The 16,442-nt window shown below is 48.9% G+C and overlaps 1 protein-coding gene across 1 annotated transcript; it reads left to right on the top strand.

Annotated features, from left to right (window-relative positions):
- Positions 1-5,329: 5,329 nt before the first annotated feature.
- On the top strand, positions 5,330-14,648 carry LOC142558079 (putative serine carboxypeptidase CPVL). The gene is made up of 4 exons (XM_075670239.1): positions 5,330-5,864; positions 8,416-8,617; positions 10,410-10,737; positions 13,705-14,648. The coding sequence occupies exons 1-4, from the start codon at positions 5,626-5,628 to the stop codon at positions 14,562-14,564; spliced, it is 1,629 nt and encodes a 542-aa protein (XP_075526354.1). The 5' UTR covers positions 5,330-5,625; the 3' UTR covers positions 14,565-14,648.
- Positions 14,649-16,442: the final 1,794 nt, after the last annotated feature.

The raw sequence follows: 16,442 nt of genomic DNA, 5'->3' as shown, positions 1-16,442 counted from the left end.
CAAACACGGTCGCCGGGCTGGTACTCGACGAAGCGTCGTCGGAGGTTGTTGCGTCGGCTGTCGGTCCTCTGCTAGTTATTGATCCGCAGGCGGGCGAGCTGTCGGGCTTCTGCGCTCTGGAGATAGGTAGGGACGTCAAAATTCGCCTCGTCAGTGACGTGCGGCTACGCGGCGTCGAGCGGCGTCGTCGGGTTCCTGCCGTAAAACAGCTTCAATGGCGTGATCTGTGTTGTTTCTTGTGCCGTCCTGTTGTAAGCGAATGTTACGTACGGTAGGACCGCATCCCACATGTTGTGCTCGACGTCGACGTACATTGCTAACATGTAGGCGAGGGTCTTGTTCAGGCGCTCCGTGAGACCATTCGTCTGCGGATGGTAGGCAGTTGTCTTCATGTGACTTGTCTGGCTGTATTGTAGAATGGCTTGCGTGAGCTCTGCTGTAAAAGCCGTTCCTCTGTCGGTGATGAGGACTTCTGGAGCACCATGTCTCAGCAGGATGTTCTCGACGAAAAATTTCGCCACTTCGGCTGCGCTGCCTTTCAGTAGAGCTTTAGTTTCGGCGAAGCGGGTGAGATAGTCCGTCGCCACGACGATCCACTTATTTCCGGAAGTTGATGTCGGAAACGGTACCAACAAGTCCATACCGATCTGCTGAAAACGTCGGTAAGGAGGCTTGCTCGGCTGTACTAATCCCGCTGGCCTTGTCGGTGGTGTCTCGCGTCGCTGACAGTCTGGGCATGTCCAGACGTAACGGGCGACATCGGCGGTTAGGTGCTGCCAGTAATACCTTTCTTGTATCCTCGATAGCGTCCGGGAGAAACCAAGGTGCCTAGAGGTCGGATCGTCATGTAGGGCGCACAGTGCTTCCGGAGGCAGCGCCGACGGAACAACAAGAAGGTAGTTGGTGCAGACTGGTGAGAAGTTCTTCTTCACGAGTAGGTTGTTTCGAAGCGTGAACGAAGACAATCCATGCTTAAATGCCTTAAGGACAACGTCGGCGTGCCCTTCCAAATACTCGACTAGGGCTTTTAGCTCCAAGCCTCCTCGTTGCTGTTCGGCGAAGTCTTCCGCGCTTATTATTCCAAGGAAGGCGTCGTCGTCCTCGTCATCTTGCGGCGGCAGGTCAATGGGGGTGCGTGATAGCCAATCGGCATCTGAGTGTTTTCGTCCGGACTTGTAGGTTACAGTGATGTCGTATTCTTGTAGTCTGAGGCTCCACCGTGCCAGCCGTCCTGAAGGCTCCTCTAAGTTAGCTAGCCAACACAACGCGTCATAGTCGCTGACCACTTTGAATGGCCTGCCATATAGGTAAGGGCGGAATTTTGCTCGAACCCAAATGATGGCAAGGTATTCCTTTTCGGTCGTAGAATAGTTGCCTTCCGCTTTTGACAGCGACTGGCTAGCATAAAAAATCATGCGTGCAAGTCCGTCTTTGCTCTGGACTAGGACGGCCCCGAGGCCTAGGCTACTGGCGTCAGTGGGGATTTCGGTATCGGCGTCCTCGTCGAAGTGCCAAGTACCAGCGGTGACTGCATGCGTCGTTTGAGTTCTTGAAATGCATCGGCCTGGGGCGTTTCCCACTTGACCTCGACATCAGATTTGGTTAGATGCGTTAGCGGCTCCGCGATGCGTGAAAAGTCCTTGACAAAGCGGCTGTAGTAGACACACATGCCAAGGAATCTACGCACTGCCTTCTTGTCGATGGGCTGCGGGAACTTTGCGATGGAAGCTGTCTTCTGCGGGCCGGGGCGGACTACAGATTTGCAGAAGACGTGGCCCAGAAACAGAAGCTTGCCGTAAGCGAAGCGGCACTTTTCCGGCTTCAGAGTAAGCCCTGATGACCCAATGGTCTCTAGTACTGTTGCAAGCCGCCTAAGGTGATCGTCGAAATTTCCGGCGAAGACGACGACGGCATCCAAGTAAACGAGACAGGTCTGCCACTTCACTCCTGCTAAAACCGTGTCCATCAGCGCTGGAACTTTACAGGCGCCGAGCACAGTACACATGGCATAATCTTGAACTCGTAGAGGCCGACTGCGGTGGTGAAGGCGGTCTTTTCTAAATCTCTTTCATCGACATCAATTTGTCTATTGCCAGACTTGAGGTCCATCGACGAGAAGTATTTAGCGTTGCAGAGCCGATCCAATGCGTCGTCTATCCGTCGGAGTGTGTATACGTCCTGCTTCGGTGATCTTGTTCAGACGACGCTAATCGACGCAGAAACGTAGGGTTCCGTCCTTTTTCTTCACCAAGACTACAGGAGATGCCCACGGGCTTTTTGATGGCTGGATGATGTCGTCGCGCAGCATTTCGTCGACTTGGTGCCTCATAGCTTCACGTTCTCGCGCAGAAACTCGATAAGGGCTCTGGTGGAGTGGTCGAGCACACTCTTCGGTTATTCTGCAATGCTTTGCGACCGGTGTTTGCCGAATCCTTGATGACGTCGAAAAGCACTCTTTGTGTCGTCGGCGTAGACTTCTGAGCTGTTGTTGCTTAATCGTGGGGAGACTTGGATTAATGTCGAAGTCTGGATCGGGAGCTACGGTCATCGGGGTAGATGCGGCAGAATCCGAGAGGACAAACGCATTGCTGGTTTCCAGAATTTCCTCGATGTATGTGATCGTCGTGCCCTTCTTGATGTGCTTGAAATCCTGGCTGAAGTTTGTCAGCAACACTTTCGTGTTTCCTCCGTGCAGTAGAGTGATCCCTCTAGCGCTGCAAATTTCGCGGTCGAGCAGTAGACGTTGGTCGCCTTCTATGACGCCTTCTACGTCAGCGGGTGTTTCGGTGCCGACCGAAATAAGAATGCTGGAGCGAGGCGGGATGCTCATTTGATCTTCGAGCACACTCAAGGCGTGGTGACCTCGAGAGCTATCCGGCAGTATCGCTTTATCTTCCGACAGCGTTATTGATTTCGACTTCAGGTCGATGATTGCGCCGTGTTCGTTCAGGACGTCCATACCGAGAATGTGGGAGGATACACTGTTGGAGGATAACGAAGGTGGCAGGTTAAGTCCGGTCGTGAATAGTAATTCTTGCCGTGCAGATTCCAGTCGGCGTTATGAGGTGTCCTCCAGCGGTCCGAATTTGAGGGCCTTCCCATGTAGCCTTAACTTTCTTCAACTGGGCGGCGATGTGTCCACTCATGACGGAGTAATCAGCCCCTGTCTCCACTAAGGCGGTAACTGCATGGCCGTTGAGGAGCACGTCGAGGTCGGTGGTTCTTTGTCTGGCGTTGCAGTTAGGTCTTGCCGTCGGACCACGGCTGCGTCGCGTTGAACAAAAGTTGGAACGTCGCGTCGTCAAGTCGTCTTTCGTCGGTGGTTTTGGCTTCCTGACTTCATCGGGACGGCGGCGTGTCGTTTTTCTGTCGTCGAGATGGTCTCTTCGTCGTCTTCGTCGGCCGCGGAGGATCTTCGTCAGTTCGACGAACAACAACCGCACCTCCATCGGTTGCTGCTTTTAGTTTTTCAGATATCGGCTCGCAGAGCGGCCCCGGGCTGGGCCGGTGTATGGTAGGCGCTGCGGCGACAGCCAGCGGCCTGGTCACGGCGAACAGGACGGTCATGGAGGGCTCCACTAAGTGGTGGCGAGATAGTCGGCGATATCGCAAGGTCGTTCGTCAATCTGTGGTCGCGGCGCGTTAACGGCGAACCCTGGGAGTCCCATCTCTCGGTATGGGCATCGGCGTTAGATGTGACCGGCTTCTCCGCAGAGATAGCAAAGTGGACGGTGGTCGGGGGCGCGCCAAACGTCAGTCTTCCCAGGAATGCCGCGTGAGGGGAAGGCTTGGCGTGCTGGCGGCGGGGGTGGTGGTGGACGACGGAACTGTGTCGTCACTGAGCCCTGCCGTGGGCGCGGAGGGGGGACGTGACGGCGGGCTACAGCGGCGTATGTCATCGCTTGCGGCTGAGGTTGCGGCGATTCAGGGGCTATTCCGAGTTGCTGTAGCTGCTCACGTACGGCGTCCGCAATCGAAGCCAGCTGAGGCTGTGATGATGGGAACAGCTTCTGTAGCTCCTCCCGCACGACCACTCGGATAGTCTCGCGTAGGTCTTCTGTGGCCAGTGACTGAACTCCGGCGTCGTTTGTCGAGTTCGTGCGGCGGTCGAATAGCCGGTTTCGCATGTCGAGTGTCTTCTCGATGCTGGTGGCCTCGCGAAGAAACTCGTCGATGGTCTTCGGTCGGCTTCGTACCATTCCGGCAAAAGGTTCCTCCTTCACACCACGCATGAGTAGGCGGACTTCCTTCTCCTCGGGCATTTCTGGGTCGGCGTGGCGGAATAGACGGCTCATTTCCTCCGTGAATATCGCGATTGTCTCATTTGGTAGTTGCACCCGGGTTTCTAATAGCGCTTGGGCTCGTTGTCGGCGTACGACGCTTGCGAATGTCTGCAGGAAGCCGCTTCGGAACAGCTCCCAGGTCGTTAAGGTGGCTTCTCGGTTCTCGAACCACGTCCTGGCAGCGTCTTCTAATGCGAAGAAGACATGACGCAGTTTGTCGTTGCTGTTCCAGTTGTTAAAAGCAGCGACCCTCTCGTATGTCTCAAGCCAGCTTTCCGGGTCCTCAAACGTTGAACCGTGGAACGTCGGAGGCTCCCTGGGCTGCTGCAGCACGATGGGGGATACTGGGGCTGCCATTGGGGTGGACTTGGTGGCGATCTTCCTGGTCGTCTCAGGCAAAAGTCCGTGTTCCGGGGGCAGTTGTTGAAGACGCCGGCTTGCTCGATGGTCCGTGACTAGGTTAGTGTTGTCTTGGTGGTCCGGGCTTGGATCACGGCTTGTCGGGGGCGTCCGGTACATGAACGAAAAGCACCTCCACCAGATGTCACGTAGTGGGGACGTTGAAGAACACAGTACCAGTAGTGTGAAAGACAAAACTAACCTTTAATGGGCGAACCTGTGCCCACAAAAAAAGGCTACACTTATAGCACAATGATAGCGACGAACACGGTCTGCGATCGTCGAAAGTTTATCAGCGGGTCAAGCGCGTTAGCTTTTACACAGCAGTCGTCGAATGTTCCAGACTAACCGTTGGGACCCGAGTGCCTTCCACAAAGTTCTACACCATTCGCGTCAGGCGACGAAATCAGATAACACAAGGTTCGGCGATCACAGATAGCCACAGAAGCACAGACCACAGAAGCATCGATAACTTTCCAGAAACTTCGGATACATGCAGGCGCGTCCCGCGCTGTGCGATAACATTTGTTAGGTGGCGAAACGTGGTCGCCCGATAAAGATAAGTACACGTGTCAATATAGGCGTTTTTAATGCCACATTTTACTTGCGCCCAAAACCCTATGGCTCGCCCCGAAGCGGTTATTTAAACATTGGGTATATACTTTTATTTAAGTGAAATCACCTTGTTATGAACGTCTATAGCCACCGGAAGTTTTCACAATAGCTCGCGAAAGAAACCCAAGTGACGCTCAGAATGTCCTTGACGTTTTGCCTTTCTTGCAGATTTTACTTTTTTTTCTCGCAAGATGCTCGCCGTGCCGAAAGGTGTTTTTGCTAGAAATGTGCTTGTACTATGAGGTGCTTTATTTTCCGCACATTTTGTTTTCCCTCTGACTCAACGAAAGACACGTTCAATGGCACACAATAGACGATCACAAACACTATGCAAATGCTCTTATACATTTTTGCACTCGACCTGCGCGTAAGCAGGGAGCTTTGGAGCTCTCTCCAGATATATACAAAAAGGCGCACATTTGGGCCACATTCGGCTTGTTCACTCTCTGGTTTAGGAGCGATGAAACTGTACAGAGCCACGACAGTCTTTTTGATTTCAGCGCTAGCCTGGACACGATGCATGTCCGGTGGCGGAGCCAAGATACAAGGCGCGCTTCCCCAGCAAACGTAAGAAACTAACTATCCCAACGTAACATGATATGGTAATCGAATCGTCGGAAGCTTCATATCGTAAGGGAATTTAAAGGATTCTTGAAGAGTCAGCCAGGATCATTCAACAAACAGCATTATACATCGAATCGCTTGGTAATAAGCAAGTTATAACTTGTGGTGAGTTGCTACGCGGTGGTGCAACTTTTAACCTCGGCATAGGTTGAGAGATGCTGTGGTGGCTACCGCCTCCCAACCATATTTCGCGATAAATTGCAAGTCACGTTTTAGATGCGTGACTTCAATACTTCGCGCTTAAGAGGGCAGCACTACATTTTCCTTGTGATCATTAACACAGTTCCAGATCATAAGTTTTCTATGTCTATTTTCTTATTTGTTTCAAACATAGGGCGTAGTATGATATTAAAAATGATGCAGATCTCCATTTTATACAACGCCGCTGGCAATGGTTTAGCATTGCCGCGCAAGTTTTCAGGCAATAAACGTCAACTTGGAACTATGTCTCTGAAAAGTATAACACGTTCTTTCACTTTATTTAATGTAACCGGTAGTTAAGAAAGCCACACGTATAGGCATATCAGCGAAGCCGATGCGGGTTGTCAAGAATATTTTAGGTACATACGAGTCATAAAATTTTGTTAAAGGAAGTATCAGCCATGCTCAGCAAACAGTATCGGAATCCAGCACTGAATGGCACGGGGGGGGGGCGCATCAGAATAAATATGCAAGAGGAAGGCACGAGAACGAATTCACAGAGTTTACAAACGAACAAACATTTCGTTCTCTGATTAATAGTAATCTGCAAAAACACAGGGATTAAAGTTCATGTTCGATCGTCCAAGTTGCCAGAAAGATTTTACCTTTTCTTAATTTCTGGAATATAACGAACCGATAGTAAGAGATAAATTGCAAAGCAGGTTGTATGCGACGCTTTAGTTAAAGGTTACAGATTATATTAGAACTCCCGGAGTCCTTTAACTTGCAGCTAAAGTGAAGTGAATCTTTCTTTTCTTCGGTTCCCTCCATCTGAATGCAGCCGACTCTGCCGGGATTCGAACCTGTGGCGACAGCAGCAGAAGGCCAAACACTTTCTTTCACGTGAAATATCTTTCACTCCGATCTTCATTGGGGGTAGCTTGCTAAAACCGCATGCAACAAAAACATGATTTAATGTTATCGCTTTGATCTTTGCAACCGTACTAACCACGCGCCTTACTTTTCTAAAACTTTTTTTTTTGAAATTTGAAGTTTGTTTATTTTCGGACAATCATGTACAAATTTTCGGTGGATGCTGACGAAAGAGGCAAATAAATGCCTGAAAAAGCGCCAGCTACACATAAGCACAAACACTCAGTGAGAATAACAAAAAAGAGACCAATAAAGGGCAATTCATAGTATAAAAAGTTAAAAAGTAGTGAAAACTACATATGGCTGCAAGGATACTTTAGTTTCGTTGTGTAGAGAAGCGAAGGCATTACCCGATCATACATGCGTCGGATGCACCGACTGCGCCGTTGTCCGGAGCTAGCTAATCGCAGCTAAATTTACCCTCTCGTACTGATTTTAGTAAGGATAGTCCGGCAGTACGTTTGTCGATCCGAGCGAGAGTCGTCACGTGAGAGAGCTCCGTCTAGCATAATAGGCATAATTCGTCAAAGCCTGTGCCCACCTGTGCCCACCACGAGTTATAAGACCTGCAAGTGCGCTATTCTTAGCAGAAATATCACGCTTGCTCGTCTAGACTTCGCAATTTATGCTGGCAACGAATGTGTGCAAGGAAGCCTTTGGTGCAGTAAACGTGCAGAGAAAATGTGACGCGGCCATAGGAGTCTAGCGGTATTATTGAGTATGTGTGAACTTCGAAATACTATTGAAACTACCGACTACATTACTGCACCAATACCATCCTAGAACTCGCATTAACACCTTCTCTCTAAAAGTAGCACTGCAAGGAGTGATGGAAAGTTTTGCGTTCTATATTCCAGCGCCTGGACAGGGTGCTGCTACAGCTGTAGTCTCTTTAAACAGTAACCCTCTGTCGGGGAGTAGATTTCAACAGTTTGCGCAGTAACAAGTATTTTTTTCAATGAACACTATTGTTCTTCAGGATGTTTTTGGTTAAAGCATGAGTCACAATTTCTCCACACACATACACACCGTCATCATAATCATCATCATCATCATCATCATCAGCAGCAGCAGCAGCAGCAGCAGTCTGGTTACGCCCACTGCAGGGCAAAGGCCTCTCCCATACTTCTCCAACTACCCCGGTCATGTGCTACACATACATATACACACATACACATACAAACACAATGAGAGCGAGAGCACTGCAAGTACAGTGAACAAATTGGCAAGACCTGTTTCCAGCAGGGAGAAGTTACTACAACACAAGGCACAACGCAGGATAGGTTGTGGCTTGCTTCCTTCTGTCGATATAAGAATTTTGTGAATGAAATAAAATGTCCATCCAACGATTTCATGTAAACACTATTCAGACGAAAGGGTACAAGACATTTAAAATGTGCGGTATGTTTTTATTTTTTAGCATGGATTTCGGTGATCTCCTGCTCCCGGCTACCAGTGACCAAATACCAGAGGCGAAACTTAAAGAAATGAGAAATGCCAGCCGTGTAGTCTTGCCTGCACCATGCGCTAAGGTCGAAGCGTACTCTGGATTCATTCCTGTGGACACAGTCAATACCTCTACGCATTCTACGTACTTGTTCTTCTTACACCTCAAGTCACAGGTGAGTTGCTTATATATAAATCAACTGCTACCTTTTTTTAGCATTACCGCTGTCCCCCTAGTGATTGAAGTATCCTGAACGAGAGAATTTTCGCAGTTTCAAACAGAAAGGACATAGGACGCGGTGAATCGTGCAATACACTCAAAACATATTACACCTTTATGGATGTGTAAGGGGTGTTCAGCTGCCGCAAGGATAACACCCTCACGTTTTAGGGATAAGATCAAATTGCTGATGGGAACCAATTATGCAATCTTGTTTGTCGACTTTTTCTTGCAAGCCAAGGTGATGACAGCTGTGACAGGCGACCTAAAAAGTGCATTAAATAAAGTTTCATATTGCGCCTACGAAATTTCCCTGTCGGATATTTCTGGGCCTCCTAGGCTGTCAGAATGATTACATAGTTTTCAAGTAGGACGTTTATCATCGCACCCCTAGTTAGAGTTTCGTTGCCGTCAACTATAAAATTTTGCAAAGCCCTGATGGTAGGTTTGTTACCCGTGTGACAAGGAAACACCCTTAAGGATGTAAACCTTTTTACAGTCTATTGTAGTTTTATCAAATCAATAGATTTTGACTACGAAGCGGATGTTAAAGTCACACAGGTAGGTCTATCATCTGACACCTACCTCCAGGAGCAGCTGCGTCCTTCGGCGGTGAAGTATGCGGTGTCAACAAAATCGGCTAGGGAGAACACGTTGAGCACTGTCCAGTGTTCAAGTCAGGTCGAGTTCTGGGAGCTAAGAAATACAGTTACGAATGGCAGCGGCGGTGACGGCGATTTCCGGCCCTCCTGTTACCTGCACATCTCATGAAGCCAGCGCCGGTGTCCGTGTGGTGGCACGGCAGCGAGTAGGCGGCTATATACAACTTCCGGCTACCTGCTGCCTCCAATCAACCTGCTGCCTGCAACGAGGTCGGGAAAGGACGCGAGGGGTGCATCCGGGAAGGGCCTAGGAGCTTGGGACTCCTGCAAGACCTCCGCAACTCAGAGGCTGCGCTGCCCGGTCAGCCGCTTCTTCGCCAGGTGTAGGTCCATCAAGCCAGCCAGGCTTAGGACCGTAGGGCTCCTGGAAGACCTTGGCTACCTGGACATTGCCTGCTCGGCCGCATCGAAGTTCGATGCAGCAGTGGGCAATGTTTTCCTCGCTTGCAAGGGCACTGTACCGTCGCTGCAAGTCACCGCGAGCCACCGCAAATCAGCGCCATCGCAAGGAGAGGAGCAGTGGGGGAATTGCCGCCTTCGGAGCTAGCGCTAGAAGCGAAAATGACACCTCGTGAGCGGCCTTGGAGGCCGCATTTCGATGGGGGCGGAATGCGAAAACGCCCGTGTACCTAGATTTAGGTGCACATTAAAGAACCCCAGGTGGTCAAAATTTCCGGAGTCCGCCACTACGGCGTGCCCCATAATCAGAAAGTGGTTTTGGCACGTTTTTGTTAATTCGTGAGCGATGGTGCAAGCCGTGGCTAGACACTGCTGGTCAGAACTGTGGAGCCGCGCAATTCACCACAGTATATATATATATATATATCTGCCGGTTAGCAGAACAACAGAAGGAAAAAAGGACGCTTTACTATGGTATCACTATTTAATTCACCGAAGAAAACGCCTAACATGGATTAGTGTGATTGCAAATTAATATAAACAAAATATTTCCAGGAAAAATATGTTCTCATGCAACGAAATGGTGAAATTTATCTTTTCCACGAGAGTGGTTTATGGACTTTCTTTTGTGACATACTTGTAGGTGAGTGTTTTTTTTTTACGTACGTTGTATTATTTCTCTTACAGGCGAACTCTAGCATGAAACCTCTTTTGTTGTGGTTGCAAGGAGGTCCCGGAATGTCTGGTCTATTTGGCCAGTTCCTAGAAAATGGCCCCCTGGGAATCGATGCTGGCGGAACATTGTACCATAGAAGGCATAGTCTGCTGTCGAAATTCAACATCATCTACTTGGACGCGCCTGTAGGATCGGGATACAGTTTCGAGAAAACGGGCAAATACCCTACTACGCTCGAGGAAGCCGCTATGCACACCGTCAGATTCCTGAGGAGGTTCGTGCGAATTTTTCCCGAGTACAAGGGAAGGGAGTTCTTCGTCGCTGGAGAATCTTACGGAGGTAAAACGTGATTTATTTATCCACGCTAAATCTCAGGCTTGGTTATGAAGCATTGAGTAACGTTGGAGTGTAGCGATATTAAGTCAAAAGCGCACAAACAAATAAAAAGAAAAATTTAGAACGAAAATGATGAAATGCCAATATTCGCACAAAGTAGTTCAAGTAATGCAGCTTGATATACAAATAATGTATATAAAAGGAGAATGTTCCGGCTGCATCACAAAGCTAGACAGACATCCGTATAAAGTGTTAATTAGATTTAGAAATAATACTAGTGGTAGTGTTGACTGTGCATTTATTTGTATATTGACTAAACTCTGCGCTATTTAAGCTCTGTTTCGCTTTTAGGTGGCACTAGCCGCCATTTCCATGCAGCTTAGCATAAGTGCGCACTCATCAAACGTGGCTAATGCTTCTCTCTACTAGTCTCAAGTTCTTGCTTGATAACAATGCAACTTGGATAACGTAAATGGGAAAAGAAAATATAAACTGCGGTTATGCACGCGCGATAACCAAGGCATGTTTATGAGTTACGCCGTTGTGAAAGAGTCCGGGTGAACTTTCGGTAACTGGGGCCCCTTAACGCGCACCCAGTGCGTGGTACACTCATTTATTTACAAAACTTTATTAGTCTCCTGAAGCCCGGTCTTTTCAGACCGAGGCGGGCCGCATCCACGTCGGCACCGCCAGGCCGAGCCTTATGGCGTCATCGTGGACCCTCTGGACAGCCCGTAGTTGATCTTGATATGAAGAGCTTGCTATCATCTTGTGCCAGTAAAGCCATTTTTCGTTTTTTTTCTTTAAATCATATCGAAACACGGCCAACACGTCCGGGATCGAACCCTCACTCTCGAGCTCTGAAGTGCAACGCCCATAGCCCCTAAGTTACTATGCTCGGTTATAACATGAGATATGTAATCAATATTACCCGCTATGAATGCACGCGACTAGCCTTTTAACGTTGCAGATAGAATTATGAGTCATTATGGCGCGTACAAACCAAGACACAAATTCTTCCATGAAGCAAAATAAAAATTCTGAAGGTATATCGCCCTTTCGTGCCTATAGACACGTCTGTTGAGAGACGTTTCTTTAGCTCAAACACCGTCCGCTGTGGGCGTGAAATTGAAAGGCCCTGCTACTTTAATCATTTGAATAAAAAAAAACGATGAGATTTTAGAATAATTTCCGTATAAAAGCGTTGCGCCAGTGCAATTGAAGAAGCTCGGTGGTCAAGAGCGGTGCACTTTGTAGATGTCACAAGACTAACGCCGCGACAAGGATATGTGAGATGCCTGGGAACAAATGGGCAATCATATGAACGAAATTCGGAATTTAAAAAGAACACGAAACAAAATGACAATTTATTCCTTGCGCTTCGGGGCCCAAACAACGTAAAACCAAACAAGTTTCACTTGTCTTTTACTCTTTTACCGCCAGCAAGCAGTCATCTCTTAGCTTTCGCGAAAACTCACGGTGTACTTATTCTCTTTTTTACATTTTCCACCATTTCATCACGTTATTCGTATTAAATTAAAATTATAGGTGACCACCCGTCATTCCTGTATAACCACGTGAAGAACGTGTTCTCAATGTGACGTCCCTGAAGACCTGCAACGTGTTCTGTGCGACTGATGCCGCTCCGCGTCAGAGAGAGAGAGAGTCATCGAAGGCGTTACTGCACCTTCAACGGAACTAGAGCTTAGCACGACGGCATATTCTGGGCCCATGGCAAAGCACTACCTGCGCGCTACGCGCCACGAATGCGCGGCTGACGTTCCTGCGGGCCACGAGCCTTCACAAAACTTCATAAACATCTGCACGATATACATATATATGTGTGTGCGTGTGTGTTTGTGTGTGTGTGTGTTTGTGCGTCTGTGTGATTCAATGTGCTGTAAAGTGTTTCTCACTCTATAACGGCCACGGCGGCCGCATTTCGATGGGGGCGAAATGCGAAAACACCCGGGGTGCGGTAGCCAGAGCTACCGCACCCCGTGACAAGCTACAAAGAAATCACGCAAATGCACAGAAGCGGCAGATGTAGGCTTCCCCGTCCGCATCCGCAACTCAACCGAATGTAGCAAACGATCGTGCGACGCACGCAAGCGGAGTCGCTAGCGCATCCCGTGCTCTTGCACAAGATGTTCCCAACAGAGCATGACACTTCATGCCCTTTTTGCAGACGGTCAAAAGGCACTCTAGCACACATCCTTGCAGAGTGCACTAAGCTCAAGAACCCCCCACCATCCCTACCCCCCACCCTCCCCAGTCCGAACCCCCCCGAGCGATGGGAGACCTTGTTGTCCAGCCCCGACCTACCGACCCAGCTCGCGCTGGCGGCTAGGGGCCAGGAACTGCTGGACGCATATGGGACCTGAGAAGAAGGTTCCACCCTATCTGGTGCCAGCGCGCACCAACCGTCACTAAGGGCTCAGCACAAAAGTTGATTCTCTCTCTCTCCCGTGTACTTAGATTTTGGTGCACGTTAAAGAACCCCAGGTGGTCGAAATTTCCGGAGTCCTCCACTACGGCGTGCCTCATATTCAGAAAGTGGTTTTGGCACGTAAAACCTCATAATTTAATTTTTCTCACTCTATATATTAGAATTACCGCCCATCACCTGGAGAAGCATGTAAGGCCAGAAGCCAGGCTAAAATCTCCAGCGCATAAATAAAGTTTGTTTCTCTCTCTCTCTCTAAAGTTACTAACGCTTTCGACGCGCAGAGTAGTTGGTGTAGTACCTTTGGCCACGGATAAATTACGTTATCGTTTATAGGTTGTCGTGAATTACACCAAAGGACATTTAAGGTAGAAAAATTGCCTCTGGACCACTACCGTCCAATGCAACACGCTCATAAACGTTGATTATATTGAATATGTGGTCTTAAAATATGCATGCCAGTAATTATTGCTAAATATTTTTAAACGAGTGTATGAGATTCTGTTTCTTTTTTTTTGTTACAGCAAGATCAGCAATTGGTGTGGCACATAAACTGCTGACGCGGCAACCGCAGGAGTTGCCTTTGCGCTTGAAAGGAGTGATGCTTGGCGTCGGTTTTGTCTTCCCGCTTTTAGAAATCATCAACTCAGCCGATTACCTCTACTGCTCAGGCCTGCTAGATGAACACGGTCGCACTACGTTCGCTCAACAGTTTGAGAAAATACAAGGTTTGGTCACGGCAGGAAATGTTACCGCCGCTGCGGGACTGCTGGGCCAAACAGTTCTCAACATTCATCCGGGCGGAAAGAAGAGCTTGTTCGAGGAACTGACGGGGTTCCAGCACCACGGAAGCGTAGTAAGATTTCGGACATCGAGAGAGTCTGAGCAGTACATGCAATACGCGAACAGCCCGGAGTTCAAGAACATGATTCACGTTGCTCCCTCTAGGACCCTCGGCGCGACGAGGTCTCAAGTTGCAATGAGCTTGGCTGTCGGAGACTTCTTCGTTGACAAGACGCAAACATTAGTGGACGTGCTTAACCAAGTTCACGTCCTCTTTTATACAGCGCAACTGGACGCCGTATTTCCGGCCACTAACATGGAACGTTCTTTCAGGAAATTAGAGTGGCGAGGGTCAGCCCTGTTCAAGACAGCTGTTCGACGGCCTTGGTACAAAACAGGTAGTGCAAATCGGGAACTCATGGGTTACGAGAAATTGGTAGGGGCCGTTATGTACAGCACCGTGCTATTCGGCGGCCATCTTGTGTCATTCGATCAATCGGCTGCTGTGAGTGACATGTACGGTCGGTTTTTACATTTTACTGCTGTGGGGTCTGGGAATGTGCCCGGCCAGAAATGTGGAAACGGCAAGATGCCTTGCTGATCTGTTACTATTGTTTGATAAGTTTCCTTACAAATGACGAGAACGCTGTTTCTGGGACGCTTCGACTGTAACAAAATATTTGTGTGCGCAATAAATATATTTTTCTGGTACATTCTGGATTCTTGACGGTCTCAACACGATGAGAGGGTGGTGAGTATGTACCAAAGCACGTGTACGCTGACTCACAGGCTCTCAGCCACGCACGACAGACGTCTCCCATTACCATCCACACTTCGTGCCGCCGACGCTGTTCTCACGAGAATGACAACAAAGAATAGCACACAAAGCAAGCAAACCTCCAACCCACCAATAACAATTTCTATGCGATGCGTACAATGTGACCCACGGCCACTACTGTAATGCGGCTCTGGCTTCCCAAATGCGTGCTCAGGTACCACTGATCTTAGAGTTATTGTGCAGCACAAGACATCGCGATAATTGCCCAGCACGGCTGTTGCGCGATAGTTAAGTTGTTAGAACGCCCGACTACAATATACTCATTCATTGGCTGACACATATTCATACCTTAATGAGTGCGGTTGTGGAGTATTTTTATTTTTCGTCCTGCTGTGGCAATGGCGAAGATTGCGACGACGAAAGAAAGTCATCGCCGGGCGTCATCGATGACGACAACGGTCGTCGTCAAGGCAACAGACTGGACGAAGGGACACGACAAACCCAGTCCAGATCACTTATGTCACACTTAAGAGGAGCTTATCCAGGCCTCCTAAGCTTTTTGGCTTTTGCATTCTTACAGGGCCCTCTTTTCAACGAGAAACATTTGTTTGCCAAGTCAGAGGCAAGCTCAAAGGCAAGTAACGGGCAAGGAGGCGATGAGGTTTTGGTGATGTTTTGCCTGCAAAAAATGTAGACTGACCAGGTAGATAGAACAACCTAAAAATTATTATATAGGGCGTCCAACTAGCCGATACCAGGCAGAGTACAAAGAGACACCTGATACAGTTCGTATTAGGGTGGTCAGTTTGGTCAACACTGGATACATTGCAAACAAACACTGGATATACTGCCAATTAGGGTGGCGCGACGAACCGACATAGTGCAAGGAAACACTGGATATAGTGTGAATTGAAGCGGCCCGTGGAGGCACGTGATGCATGGGAGCACAGACGTGAACTTCAACAGCGACACGGCGCTTTTTATACTGTCGCCGTCATTCAGTGATTGTACGATAGTTCATAGCCTTCATCATATTGTGACCATTCTTCCGTTGTCGAGTCGTCGTCGTCTTTCAGCCGTTTTTACTCTTCTGTCACTACATTTTCCATATCATCGTCGTCACGGCGTCTCGGAACCCGAACACCACAAACACAATGCTCAGTACACGACGTCGCGGTGTCAGCGACCACGTGTTCGCCAAAGAGATCGATCTAGTCACTTGCGAGCACGTCTCGTAATTCAGTATGCATACAACGCTGCTACCTATAATGGGCAGCATCTATGCGAGCGAAGAAGTGCCAAAGGGAACACTTAATAGCACTGCAGAAATTTAAAATTTGCCCGCACATTTGCGTCGGCTATATCATTCAGAGATGCTGCGCATGACAGATAACCATAATGGCGGATTCTGGTTAGCCACTTTAATGCGGTAGCTTTAGGAGTGCCAAAAATGCGTGCGTGCGTGCGTGCGTGTGTGTGCGTGTGTGTGTGTGTGCGTGTGCGTGTGCGTGTGTGTGTGTGTGTGTGTGTGTGTGTGTGTGTGTGTGTGTGTGTGTGTGTGTGTGTGTGTGTGTGTGTGTGTGTGTGTGTGTGTGTGTGTGTGTGTGTGTGTGTGTGTGTGTGTGTGTGGCAAGTTGAGGTGAAGGCACTTTGCGTCTTCGACATTTCTTTTGTGTCTAATCTCGCGCTACTGATGTATGA

Source organism: Dermacentor variabilis, chromosome 9 (assembly GCF_050947875.1).
Source record: "Dermacentor variabilis isolate Ectoservices chromosome 9, ASM5094787v1, whole genome shotgun sequence".
In the NCBI taxonomy this organism is placed as follows: Eukaryota; Metazoa; Arthropoda; class Arachnida; order Ixodida; family Ixodidae; genus Dermacentor; species Dermacentor variabilis.
Note: the sequence above shows the minus strand (reverse complement) of the source record. Positions and strands in the feature narration are given on the sequence as shown.